Raw genomic sequence first — 14,212 nt, 5'->3', positions numbered from 1 at the left:
ACCTGGTATGTCTTTGGACTATGGGAGGAAACTGAAGGACCTGGAGAAAACCCACACATTCCACAGGGATGATGTACAGATCCTCCTTATAGAATGGCACCAGAATTGAACTCTGAACTCCCCAAGCTGCAGAGCAACATGCCAATCGCTACACTACTGTGGCGTCCAGTTACCGTTGCTCTCTAGGGCATCAGAATGATGGTGGGTGCCTTGAAGCATGCAGGGACAATAGTTTGTTGCAAAGAGATGTTGAAGATGTCTGTTAAAACTTTGGTTAGCTGTAGTGCACAAGTCCTCAGCACCTGACCAGATCTGTTGTCTGGCCCCGCTTTCTGTGGGTTTACCGTGGCTCACATCCTGCTCATTTTGGCTGTGGCCAGACAGGGTGCCTATTCCTCAGGGGGAAAGTGAGCTTCCCTTGATGTGTCATCATCCATTGTGTTAAATCGTGTATGGAAGGCATTCTGCCTATCAGGAAGGGTGGCATCGCTGTCATTGATGCACAGAATGGACTTGTAATTTGTTATTGTTTGTATACATTGTCACAAGCGCTGCATGTCCCCGGTGTCACAAAGGAGTCTGTGAATCTCGCTTTGATTTCCTGATGACACGGGGGAGTATAGCTCTTGCTGACCTTCGATCCCTAAGCAGTGCATGAACCTCTGCAGTCGGCCATAGTTTTCAATTTGCCCCAGGCAGTATAGTGTTTAATCCCTATAATGTATTCCATGCACTTTCCTACGTAGCTTGTCACTGATCCCGCATACTTATCAATGTTAACTTGTTGATTGTAGGTAACCACCTCCCTGAATATTTTGCATCCGTGCTTACGAAACAGTTTTAAAGCACTGAGGTGGCACCTTCTGTCCAGGTCCTGATCTCCCTGTAAACTGGTTTGACTCATTTAACCAGTGGTCTGTATGCAAGGATTAGCAAAATGGGTGTGTGGTCTGAGTATCTGAGATGGGGGTGGGGGGGGGTGCAGCCTTGCAGGCTGCACGAATGCTGGTGTAGACGAAGTTTAATATATTCCCTCCTCTGGTTGCGAAGTGGAACGCTGGTAGAACTTTGGCAGGACAGTTTTTAAAGTTGGTCTGATTGAAGTCACCAGCAACAATAAAGAAACCATCAAGGTGAGTGGCACGGTGCTCGCAGATGGTGATGTAGAGCTCCTGCAGCGATTCCCTAGCACTAGCACAGATGGTGGTGGGGGGTGTAAATGTAAACAGCAACAATCACAATGGCAGTGAACTCCCTTGGTAAAGAGAAGGGCCTGCAATTCACCATTAAAAACTCTATCTGCGGCGAGCAGTGGGCTATTACTACCAAGGCGTTCACACACCAGCTCTTATTTACGTTGTCCCACAGATCTCTTCCATGGGTTATACCTGAGGTCACAGCATTTCTGTCCACTGAAAGATTAGGCATTCTAGCTGGATGGCCAAATCTGGAGCCACGTTTCTGTCAAGACAAGTGCGCAGCAGCCCCTCATGTCCCACTGGTTCAGACGAAGGCACAGATAATCCATTTTATTTTCTCGTGATCGGATGTTAGTGAGAAAAATCACTGGAAACTCGTGTCTGCAGGGACCTGCTTTAATTCCGCGCAAATACTAGCACTCACTGTGTTTCTGCATCCTGGCACACTTTCAATATCAGATTCCCAAATAGCTGCAGTAGGCTGCAGCGCAGTGCGAGAGCCCGTTTCACATGTTAGGCCATAACTGCACAGCACTTTCATTATCCAGCTCACTAGTGAAGTAGACTTGGAGAATTTAGTGTTTTTAGAGCTACTTCTAAAACTACCTTTTAGAGTTCATCATTCCACCTAATGCCTTCTCTCAGCTAAATGACCCAATAACATTACAATACTTTGGGATTATCAACTAATTATAGTTTAGTTTCTGACTCATATTTTTAAAGAGTCTGGCAGTTTATATAGCGGTCTTCATGATTGTTTCAAAATGTAAAAGCAGATACTCATAAGAACGTAAGAAATAGGAGCAGGAGTAGGCCATCCAGCCCATCGAGCCTGCCCCACCATTCAATAAGATCATGGCTGATCTGTCCATAAACTCAGCTCCATCTACCTGCCTTTTCCCCATAACCTTTAATTTCCTTACTATGTAAAAATCTATCTAACTGTATCTTAAATATATTTAGTGAAGAAGTCTCAACTGCTTCCCTGGGCAGAGAATTCCACAGATTCACCACTCTCTAGGAAAAACAGTTCTTCTCATCTCTGCCCTAAATCTTCACCCCTGAATCTTGAGGCAATGTCCCCTAGGTTCTAGTCTCACCTACCAATGGAAACAACTTTCCTACTTCTATTTTATCTATCCCTTTCAAAATTTTGTATCTTTCCATAAGATTCCATTCTTCTGAATTCCAGAGAGTATAGTCCCAGGTGACTCAATCTGTCCTCATGGGTTAACCCCTTCATCCTCGGAATCAACCTGGTGAACCTCCTCTGCACTGCCTCCAAAGCCAGTATATCCTTCCTCAGGTACAGTCGGCCCTCCTTATCCGCGAGGGAATGGTTCCGGGACCCCTCGCGGATACCAAAAATCGCGGATGCTTAAGTCCCTTATTCAACCTGTCTCAATGCTGAACCTTAGGACCCAGTGGAACCCCGGACCTTATTTAACCTGTCTCAGTGCGGTGGGCATTAGGACCCAGCAGCGGAGCTCTGAATCCACAGTGTTTCTGTTCACGAAAATAATCACGATCGCGATTTAAAATAAAGTGGAAATAATAAAGTGATCAGAAAGAGGTGAAACGCCATTGGTCATTGGAAAAGCATTAGGCTAAAGTCGGTCAACCATCCGAACAATTTTAAAGGATAAAATGAGAAGGGCCCTGCCCGATTAAAGCAAAAATTATTACGCAGCAACTCAGTGGTTTAATTATTGGGTTTTGGGTTTTTGATTCTCCACATTAACCCAGCAGGGATGGACAGCGCGCTCGGGAGTGATCTGTCACTGGATCAAACTCAGGAACGATCTGTCACTGGATCAAACTCAGGAACTTCTGTTCCCGAGCCCGGCGCTGAAACATACGTTTCTTAAGTATTTTATATGCATAGAAAGGTGAAATATATACTACATACTAAGACAAATGTTTGACTAACTGACGCTAAATAATATACCGGATGTATCTGTTCTGATTTACTTAGTAAGAAAACTTTAGGTTTTTTTTTCGATCCCGATCCACGATAACCTACGCACATCCTCCCGTATACTTTAAATCATCTCTAGGTTACTTATAATACCTAATACAACGTAAGTGCTATGTAAAATAGTTGTAATACTGCATTGTTTAGGGAATAATGACAAGAAAAAGAAGTCTGTACATATTCGAACAACAAGTGCTGGAAGAGCATTTCTGGGTTTTCTCGATTTGCGGTTGGTTGAATTTGCGCATGCAGAACTCGCGGATAAGGAGGGCCGACTGTATGGAGACCAGAACAGCACACAGTACTCCAGGTGCGGTCTCACCAGTACCCTGTACAGTTGCAGCATGACCTCCCTGCTCTTGAGTTCAATCCCTCTAGCAATGAGGCCAACATTCCGTTTGCCTTCTTAATAACTTGTTGTACCTGCAAGCCAACTTTTTGCGATTCATAAACAAGCACTCACAAGTCCCTCTGCACAACAGCATGATGTAATCTTTAACCAGTTAAATAATAATCTGCTTTTCTATTATTCCTTCCAAAGTGGGTGATCTCGCATTAACCAATGCTGTATTCCATCTGCTAGACCTTGGCCCATTCACTTAACCTATCTATACCCCTCTGCAGACTCTCCACATCCTCTGTACAATTTACTTTTTCATCAGCAAATTTTGCTACGCTACACTCAGTCCCCTCTTCCAAATCATCAATATAAATGGTAAACAGCTGCGAGCCCAGCACCGACCCCTGCAGCACCCCACTCACCACTGACTGCCAACCGGAGAAACACCTATTTATACCAACTCTCTGCCTTCTATCGGTTAACCAATTCAATATCCATGACAATGCACTTCCTCCAACTCCATGCATCCGTATCTTATTTATAAGTCTCTTCTGCGGCACCTTATCGAACACCTTCTGGAAATCCAAGTATACGACATCCCCCTGTTCCCCTCTATCCACTGCACTCATTATGTCCTCAAAGAGCTCCAGTATGTTTGCCAAACAGGACCTGCCCTTTCTGAATCCATGCTGCATCTGTCTAATGGTACCACTCCTTTCTAAATGTTTCGCTATTTCTTCCTTCATGACAGCTTCAAGCATTTTCCCGACTACAGATGTTAAGCTCACTGGCCTATAGTTGGCAGTCTTTTGCCTACATACTTTTTAAAAAAGTGGTGTGACATTTGCTGTCTTCCAATCCGCCGGAACCTGCCCAGAGTCTAAGCGAGTTTTGATAAATGATTACCAACGTGTCTGCTATAACCTCCACCAATTCCCTCAGCACCCTGGGATGCATCCCATCAGGACCAGGGGACTTATCTACCTTCAGGTCCTCTAGTTTGCTCATCACCATCTCTTTAGTGACAGTGATTTTATCGAGGTCCTCACCTCCCATTTTGTCCATAACATCCTTCTTTGGCATACTAGATACTTCATACTTTATTGTCGCCAACCAATTGATACTACAGCATACAATCATCACAGCAATATTTGATTCTGCACTTCCCGCTCCCTGGATTACAAATATTAAATATTAAAAATAGTAACAATTAGTAAATATAAGAATTTAAATTATAAATCATGAATAGAAAATAGAAAAATGGAAAGTAAGGTAGTGCAAAAAAACCGAGAGGCAGGTCCGGATATCTGGAGGGTACGGCCCAGATCTGGGTCAGGATCTGTTCAGCAGTCTTATCACAGTTGGAAAGAAGCTATTCCCAAATGTGTCCTCCATTGTGAAGACCGACACAAAATAGTTGTTCAATGCCTCAGCCATTTCCTTATCACCCAATATCAATTTCCTCTTCTCATCTTCCAAGGGACCCTACGTTGACTTTAGCCATTCTCTTCCTCACGGTTTATATTTTTTGAAGTTTCTTTTAAAAACAATGCTTGCACACATGGGTGAAATAGTAAGAATTCTCTCGGAATAGCACAAACCTCAGAAGGCAAGACAGGACGGTGGAAGAGGGAATAGGTCAATAAGGGCTCTCAAGATCACCTGCATACACCTCGGGTGTCCTGGTTGTTAATGCAAACAACGCATGTCACTGTGTTTTGATGCACATGTGATAATTAAATCTAAATCTGAACAGGAGAGTATGGTTGTTTAGCATGCTCAAAGAGTGATGTCCCCGAATCCTAAAGAGGAATAGCTTGTGATGTCTGTGTTAAAATCAGACATCCTAATGTCAACTGCTGCAACAAAAGCAACACTACAGGCTGTAAAAGTGACCATGCCAGTGAAGTATGTTCTTGTGCCCTCTCAGCTGAAGCCGAACATTGACTTACTTGCCACTTCTTAGTTTTTTAAGCACTGTTGTGTAGATGCTGAGTGATTCCTACAACCATTTTCAGCTGCTGTCCAAGTACATCACTTTTGGTCCTGTTCTCATGCAGACACAGGAGCCCACCTTTCTCTTTGATAACTTGGTTTGTATACATTTAACCAATGTGGATGTACGCACATGGGCCTCCAATATTTTGCCAATTTTTCATCCTGTTTTCGTTCTTACTGACATGTCAACTTCAGAATATATTATTTCGACTTCATAATTTGATCAAATCCCAGCTGTAATACCAAAGAATACACTCCAAAACTAGCTGTGCCCATAACCAAACTATCTCATTACAAAACCAGCATCCACCTGACAGAGTGGAAAATTGCCTAGGTTTGTCATGCTCACAAAAAGCAGAAAAACACAAACCAGCTATTTACCACCCAATCAATATGCTCTCAATTATCAACAAGGTGATGGAAGATGTCATTGACGGTACTGTTTGGAGGCACACACTCACCAATAACCAGATCACTGATGTCCAGTTTAGGATTTTACATAGACCAGTTGGTTCTGACCTCATCATTACTTGCTTCAAATATAGGCCAAAGAGTTGAATTTCCAAGTTTGAGTGATATGAGGCAAATTGGTCCTGACTTCAAGCATCAAAGTGACCTGATAAAACTGAGGTCTATGGGCATTAAGGGGATTATGCTAGAAGTGAATTTTCCACAATAATAACCTCACTAAGCAAAATTAGGTGTTGTTTAATTGGATAGAAACATTATGCAAAACAAGCTGTTGTGTGCTTTTATGCTCTTCAAAGTTCAAATTAAATTAATAATCAAAGTATGTATATATGTTACCATATATACTACTCTGAGATTCATTTTCTGCAAGCGTATACAGGAAACAAGAAATGCAATAGAATTTCATGAAAAATATAGATAAACAATGAGTGACAAGCACCAATATTCAAAAGAAGACAAACTGTGCAAATAAAAGAAATACAATAATGAGAATAAAAGAAGTAAAAAGTCCTTGAAAGTGGATATGTAGGTCTAGAGTCAGTTCAGACTAATTGAAGTTAGCCATTCTGGTTCAGGAGCTTGATGGTTGTATGGTAATAACTGTTCCTGAACTTGGTGGTGTGGGACCTAAGGCCTGTCCAATGTAGTACCAAGAAGAGGACATGGCCTAGATGGCGAAGGTCTTTAACAATCAATGCTGCTTTCTTGAGCTCAATGTAAATGTACTCAATGGTTGAGAGCACTTCGTCTATGATGAACTAGGTTGTATCTGTAGCCTTTTCTGTTCCATTTTCACATCAAGCAGTAATGCAACCAGTTAGGGTACCCACCACCGTGCATCTATAAAAGTCTGTCAATGTTTCTCAAAGTTTTTGGTCTACTAAACTTCAGATAAAAATGTCTACTTGATGTTAAATAACCTTTGGGTTAGCACACACAAACTTGAGAAGATTTGTACGATAGGCCTAAATTATTGTTTAAGCCAATGTTAATTTCTTGTGCTGGGTTTGACAGTTCTAGAACAGTACTGGTATTCTTATTTTAGGAAGGATGCAATGGAAGCCATTTAAAGAAGATTTACTGGACTGATACCTGCGATGGCCAGGTTGTCTCACATGGAAAGACTGGGAGGCTAGGTTATTATCCAGTGGAGAACAGAAGGCAAGAGGCGACTCAGGTGATACAGACAAGATCCTGAGCAGTCTTGCCTGGGTCGATGTGGAAATGTTTCTTCTTGAGGAGAATCTAGATTAGGAGTTACTATTTAAAAGTAATGCTTTATGAGTGGATCTTAAAATAAGAAATGGATTATTTTAAAGACCTCTACCCCTCAATAGTGGGAATTGAGCAAATATACAGGAAAATTGTACAGAGGTGTAGGAAAACTGGAACTGTAATTGGGTGGGTGGGAGAAGGGGTAAAGTAAGAAGCTCGGAAGGGAAAAGGTCAAGGAGATTAAGGGCTAAAGAAGAAAAAAATCTGATAGGACAGGACAGGACAGATGGCACTTTACATGCAAGTTCGCCAGGGTCATCTATCTGGTTACACACATCAAAGTTGCTGGTGAATGCAGCAGGCCAGGCAGCATCTCTAGGAAGAGGTGCAGTCGACGTTTTAGGCCAAGACCCTTCGTCAGGACTAACTGAAGGAAGAGTGAGTAAGAGATTTGAAAGTTGGAGGGGGAGGGGGAGATCCAAAATGATAGGAGAAGACAGGAGGGGGAGGGATGGAACCAAGAGCTGGACGGGTGATTGGCAAAGGGGATATGAGAGGGTCATGGGACGGGAGGTCCGGGGAGAAAGGCGGGGGGGGGGGAACCCAGAGGATGGGCAAGGGGTATAATTCAGAGGGACAGAAGGAGAAAAAGGAGAGAGAGAAAAAGAATGTGTGTATAAAAATAAATAACGGATGGGGTACGAGGGGGAGGTGGGGCGTTAGCGGAAGTTAGAGAAGTCGACGTTCATGCCATCAGGTTGGAGGCTACCCAGACGGAATATAAGGTGTTGTTCCTCCAACCTGAGTGTGGCTTCATCTTTATAGTAGAGGAGGCCGTGGATAGACATGTCAGAATGGGAATGGGATGTGGAATTAAAATGTGTGGCCACTGGGAGATCCTGCTTTCTCTGGCGGACAGAGCGTAGGTGTTCAGCAAAGTGGTCTCCCAGTCTGCGTCAGGTCTTGCCAATATATAAAAGGCCACATCGGGAGCACCGGACGCAGTATATCACCCCAGCTGACTCACAGGTGAAGTGTCGCCTCACCTGGAAGGACTGTTTGGGGCCCTGAATGGTGGTAAGGGAGGAAGTGTAAGGGCATGTGTAGCACTTGTTCCGCTTACACGGATAAGTGCCAGGAGGGAGATCAGTGGGGAGGGATGGGGGGGACGAATGGACAAGGGAGTTGTGTAGGGAGCGATCCCTGCGGAAAGCAGGGGGGGTGAGGGAAAGATGTGCTTAGTGGTGGATCTATCTGGTTTCTACTTCATCAGTGAGACCCAACGCATACTGGGGACTGCTTTGATGAGTGTCTTCGCTCTGCTACTGCACAAGACAGAATGTCCCATGGCTACCCATTCTCCTTCTGACATATCTGTCCATAGCCTCCTCTCTTGCCATGATCAGGCTAAACTCAGGCTAGACGAGCAACTCCTCAGATTCCATCTGGTTAGCCTCTAACCAGATGGCATGAATATTTATTTCTCCAACTTCTGGTAATTACTCCCCCTTCCTCCTCCTCCTCTTTTCCCATTCCCCATTCTAGATACTCTCCTACTCTTTCTCTTCTCCTCACTTGCCCATCACCATTCTCTGGTTTCCCCCTCCTCTTTCTTCCTTAGTCCACTGTCCTCTCCTATCAGATCCCTCATTCTTCAGAACTTTATCTCTCCTATCTATCCCCTCCCAGCTTCTAATTTTATACTCCTCCCCTACTCGCGCACCTTCCCCCTCATCTGGTCTTGCATTAACCTGTCACCTTGTACTCCTTCCCTTTCCTCCATCTTCTTATACTGGCTTCTGCCTCCTTCCTTTCCAGTCCTGGTGAAGGGTCTCGACTTGAAATGTTGAGTATATATTCCCCTCCATTGAAGCTGCCTGACCTGCTGAGTTCCTCCAGCATTTTTGTGTGCTGTATGTAGATAGCCTGACTAGAAAAGAGGCTACACTCGACCTCTTCTAAGGAATGAAGCCAGGCAGTGGCTGAATTGTCAGTAGTGGAGCACTTTGTGAGCAGTGGCCATAATCTGTTCTAATTATGAAAAAAGTATAGAACTGGTTCACAATTTCAAGTCCTAAGCTGGGGCAAGGTTAGTTTTGATGGCATTAAACAGAAATTCACATAGGTGATTTTGAGAAGACATTAATGGGTAAAGGTACATCTGAATTGAAAGGTGTTTAAAAGTGGAAGAGTTTAGACACATGTTCCTGTCAGAGTATAGGGCAAACCTGCCAGGAATAGGGAATCCTGATTGATGATGTATATTAAGGCAATGATCAAGAAAAAAAAGAGATATTTATCAGGTATAGGAGCTGCAATCAAGTAAATCCTTTGTGGAATTTATGGGTGTATGCGTACACTTAAGAATGAAAGGAGGGTTAAAGGGGATAAGAGATATCCATGGCTGATAAGGCAAAAAAAATCTGAAATGATTCTGGAAGTATTAAGGGCAAAAGGGTAACTAGGGAGACAGAAGGTCTCTTTAAGGATCAGTGTGGTTATCGATCATGTATTATACCACAAGAAATTTGACTTTACTTCTTGTCTACATTTACCATGGACAGGAACATGGAAACCAGTGAGTTCAGGGAAGAGAAAAGTGTCATCCTGAAACTTATCAACATTATGAAAGAGGAGGTATTGGCAGCTTTGAAGCAGTTAGAGGCAGTTAATTTCACAGGGTCAGACCAGGTATATACTGGTAAATTGTTGGAAACAAGCAAAGGAATTGCTGGGAACCTGGCAGAAAGTTGTATCCTCATTAGTCACAGAAAGGTACCAGAATATTAGAGTATGGCTATATATCCCTGAATTTAAGAAGGGCTACATAGACTTCACAGTGGTGAAAAGGCTCCTGGAGGAGATTCTAAAAATACTTATTTGTATTTGAAAGGCAAGGAATGACAAGTGACCATCAGCATGGCCTTGTGAGTGGGAAATAACATATTTAATGGAGTCTTTTGAAAAGGCAACTGGGTTGATGAATGACAGCAGGACATTTGATAGTGTTTACGTGTACTTTAGCAAAGCCATTGACAAAGTACCACAAGGTAGGCAGGTCTAGAAAGTTAGAACATACGGGATCCAGGATGAACTAGACAATTGGATATAAAATTGGCTTGGTGGTAGGAGACAGAGGTGGTAGTGGAGGGTTGCTTTTCATATTGGAGGCCTGTGACCAGTGGTGTGCAACAGGGATCAGTGCTGGGTCCTTTGCTGTTTGTCTTCTTTATTAATGATTTGGATGAGAACGTAGGTGGCATGATTAACAGGCTTGTGGAATACACCAAAATTGGTTGGATAATGGGCAGTGAAGGAGGGTAGGATATTGATTAACTGGAAAAGTGGATGTTGAATTGGCAGATAGAATCTAACTCCGACAAATGCAAAGTGATGCACTGAGAAGCTAAACTAGGACAAGGTGTAAACAGTGAATGACAGAGCCCTGAAGAATATTGTTGAAAAGAGTGATTTATGGGTACAAGTATATTGTTCCCTGAAAATGGTGTCACAGGTAGGCAGGGTGTATGGCATGTCTGCCTTCATTACTGTGGCACTGAGTACAAGAGATGAGATGCCATGTTGCAATTGTACAAAACATTGGTTAAACCATACTTAAGTATTGTCTTCAATTCTGGTTGCCCACCTTCAGGAGGAAGCAGTTAAGCTAGAAGGGATAACATACTGAAGTTTAGTTTTCCTGTTCATTTGTCATGCTATTCCTCTTCATCCAAAGAAATTTTAAAAGCCAGGCATAAAAGACCATTGTAATGAATTTCCTCAGAACTGTTCAAATTACATTGTGCAAAAAACTGAAATGGAATCCATGTAAATGGGATAATCTAATGACCAGTTTGCAGCAAAGCAGGCACTATTCTGAGAAAATTCTTGGCTGAGCTCTTAAGTAATCATTTACTCTTTTCTATTCTTTGTGATGCCCTTCACAGATCTTGTTTATTCACCTACTTAAAATAATTGCAATAAAAATTGACAAAATATTATTCAAATACTATGTTAACATATGGATAAATACAATAGATCTGATTTGTGGGTTGAGATTTAAATTTTGCAAGAAGTTACTTAACAATAATGAAATTCTACTGCTTAGTGATGAAGAAGTAATATGTCTTACCTATTTGTCCAGTTGCCACAATATTTTTGTATTTTGGGTGTTGGTTGACAGTTAAGCAAAGTATATCATCTGTATGTTCCACATAAAAACTCTGCAGACCTGATCAAAGTAATTTCAAATGAAATACAATATAAAATACAAAATTAAATATCAACATTTTAGCTTTATAAAGTGCTTCTACATGGAAACAGGTTATTAAATACTGAAAAGCATTGAAATTCTCTAAATGCTGTTGAGTATGGGATTAATTGAAAATTTCAAACTAAATTGAAGTTTCAAGAGTCAAGGTATGCAGACAGGGTTAAAACACAGGCCAATGTTCTCTAACTGAACCTTAGAACAACGTGGCTCATTTCTGTTCATATGTATACTACACTAAGTGCAAGTAAATGTATATTTAAAACAGCAGCCAAGGAATCCAATTAGCATAAATAGATAAAAAATGTGAATTGTTCTTTAAAAAAATATGTTGTTAACTTGTTTGCAATAATAAATGATCTATAAAAGGATGCAATAGATAAAGCAACACACACAAAATTCAGTTGAAACTCAGCAGGCCAGGCAGCATCTACGGAAAAGAGGAAACAGTCGACATTTCGGGCTCTTTTCCATAGATGCTGCCTGGCCTTCTGAGTTCCTCCACCATTTTGTGTGTATTACTCGGATTTGCAGAATGTGCAGATTTTCTCTTGCTTGCAATTGATAAATCCTGCCAAGCATGTCTTCCATGGAAGGTTAGAGGGAGACTCCGTCAATATCAGAGAGCACTAGTTTTTATTTTCAAAACTAAATAATTAAGTGAGGCCAATATATAAAAACATTTTAAAGCAGATTAATATTTGCAGTTGCCACTAAACCTAGGGGTGTGGTTAGCAGTAAGGATAATGGCATTAGCAGCTGGATATATGCACACCAACAGTATAGGCAGATGTGTGCAAGATGGAGTTTAATACATAGAGTGTGAGGTGATACAGTTTGGAGATGGGTGGAGAAAGGCAATATAGTCTTAATGGCATAGATTTAAAGTGTACAAACATAGGGACAAGGGGATGAGAATGAACGAACATGTGAAAATAACAGAACATGTTGGTACTAGTTAGCAAAAGCATCTTGGGCATCATAAATTGAAACTTTAGTAATTAGAAACATTAGTTACAAAAAAAAACAGAAAGATGTGCTGAAACTTAAAGCAGCTCTTATTTGACAACAATAAATTATTCTGTTCAATTCAGATCACTACACTTTAAGAAAAATATTTTGGTCTTTGAGAGGGTGTAAAGGAGAATACCTGTAGTTTCAGTCTGAGGGCTTTTAACTATGAGTTGCATTGGAGAAACTGGAATTGTGTTCTTTGGAGCAAAGGAGATGGAAAGGAAATTTGGTAGTAATCCATAAAATTATAATAGATTTAGAAAACAGAAGAAGAGTTGTTTACATTTACTGATTATGTAAGGATTAAAGGACACAGATACTAGATATTTGGCAAAATATATTTTGCTAGCAATAGGCAGGGAAGGAACAGTATTGTGGGGGAATGGCATTGAAGGAGGAATACAGGTATGTGATAAAGTTGGCATGCTTGATATGTTGAATGGCATCCTCTTGTGTGGTAATGATTCAATAGTTTACCTATTAATGCAGATATGTTTAACAAGTAATGCAATATTTTTAGCATTATTCAAGGATGCCAATTTACCAAGTGACAAACTATATATTGTAGAAGCTGTAGACTTTCAAGCTTGACAACTGTCCATATTGGAGACACTAAGACTAAGTATCATTCACAAGAGTAATAACATTTTACATCAACATCAAAACCTTTTCAAATTATTACATTAATATAATCATACATAAAATGCAGAAATATTACAGAACAGTAAAGGCCCTTCAACCCATGATGTGCAAACTTTTAATGTACTCTGAAGTCAATCTAACCCTTCACTCCTACAAAGCCCTTCATTTTTCTATCATCCATGTGCCTACCTCAGAGTTTCTTAAATGTCAACAATACATTTGCCTCTAGCAACACCTCTGGCAATGCATTCCCACATTCTCTGTGTACAATATTTACACTCTGACATTCCCCCCCATACTGTCCTCCCATCATCTTAAAATTGTGCCCCTTCATATTAGCCATTGCTGTGCTTAGAAAAAGTCTCTAGCTATCCACTCAAACACTGCCTCTATCATCTTGTACACTCCTGTAAAGTCAGCTTTCATCCTCCTTCACTCATAAATCCTATCTCTTTTGATTTTCTCCAAATACTTGACCAACATTGAAGTAAAACCCACGGTCTATAATTCTGGGAGTCTTTCTTAACACCAGTCTGTTCTAGCATATCAGCCTGTTTTGTGCTGTCCTCACAAATGTCAAGGTTCCTCTCAGTGGTGAATACTGAAGCACAGTATTCATTATGGACCTTCCATACCTCCTCCTCCTCCAGGCACTTGTTTCTTCTTCTTTTCCTGATCAGTACTAGTCATCCTCTTGTTCTTCACATATGTGTAGAATGCCTTGAGGTTTTCCTTAATCCTACTCACCAGGGCTTTCTCATTCCCCCTTCTAGCTCAGATAAGCCTATTCTTCAGCTCCTTCTTGGCAACCATATAACTTTTTAGAGCCCTTGTCTGATCCTTGCTTCCTAAATCTCAAGTAAGCTTCTGTCTTCCTCTTGACTATACTATATGTTCCAGATCTCTTGTCAACCATACCATCTGTTCTTGTGCCTCTCCAAGGCTAAGGTAAAGGTCAGCAAGTTGTGGTCACCGTCTCTGAAATGCTGACCCATCAAGAGATCTGACACCCAACCTGGTTCAATGCTTAGCATCAGATCCAGTATGACTTCTTTTCAAGTTGGTCTGACTACATATTGAGCCAGGAA

General features: G+C 41.4%; 1 protein-coding gene across 4 annotated transcripts in view; it reads right to left on the bottom strand.

Annotated features, from left to right (window-relative positions):
* LOC140201322 (echinoderm microtubule-associated protein-like 6) overlaps positions 1-14,212 on the bottom strand; it is a 378,640-nt gene that overhangs the window by 41,443 nt on the left and 322,985 nt on the right. For 3 of the 4 annotated variants that reach the window (XM_072265210.1, XM_072265209.1, XM_072265208.1), the window contains one exon: positions 11,331-11,429. In XM_072265210.1, coding sequence (XP_072121311.1) covers positions 11,331-11,429 — 99 coding nt within the window. Of the gene's footprint in view, positions 1-11,323; positions 11,430-14,212 lie in introns of all 4 variants that reach the window. The other variant, XM_072265207.1, reaches the window with a different exon arrangement.

The sequence above is a fragment of the Mobula birostris genome, chromosome 8 (genome assembly GCF_030028105.1).
Source record: "Mobula birostris isolate sMobBir1 chromosome 8, sMobBir1.hap1, whole genome shotgun sequence".
In the NCBI taxonomy this organism is placed as follows: Eukaryota; Metazoa; Chordata; class Chondrichthyes; order Myliobatiformes; family Myliobatidae; genus Mobula; species Mobula birostris.
The sequence above is the reverse complement of the archived record's forward strand: the minus strand, read 5'-3'. Positions and strand labels throughout refer to the sequence as shown.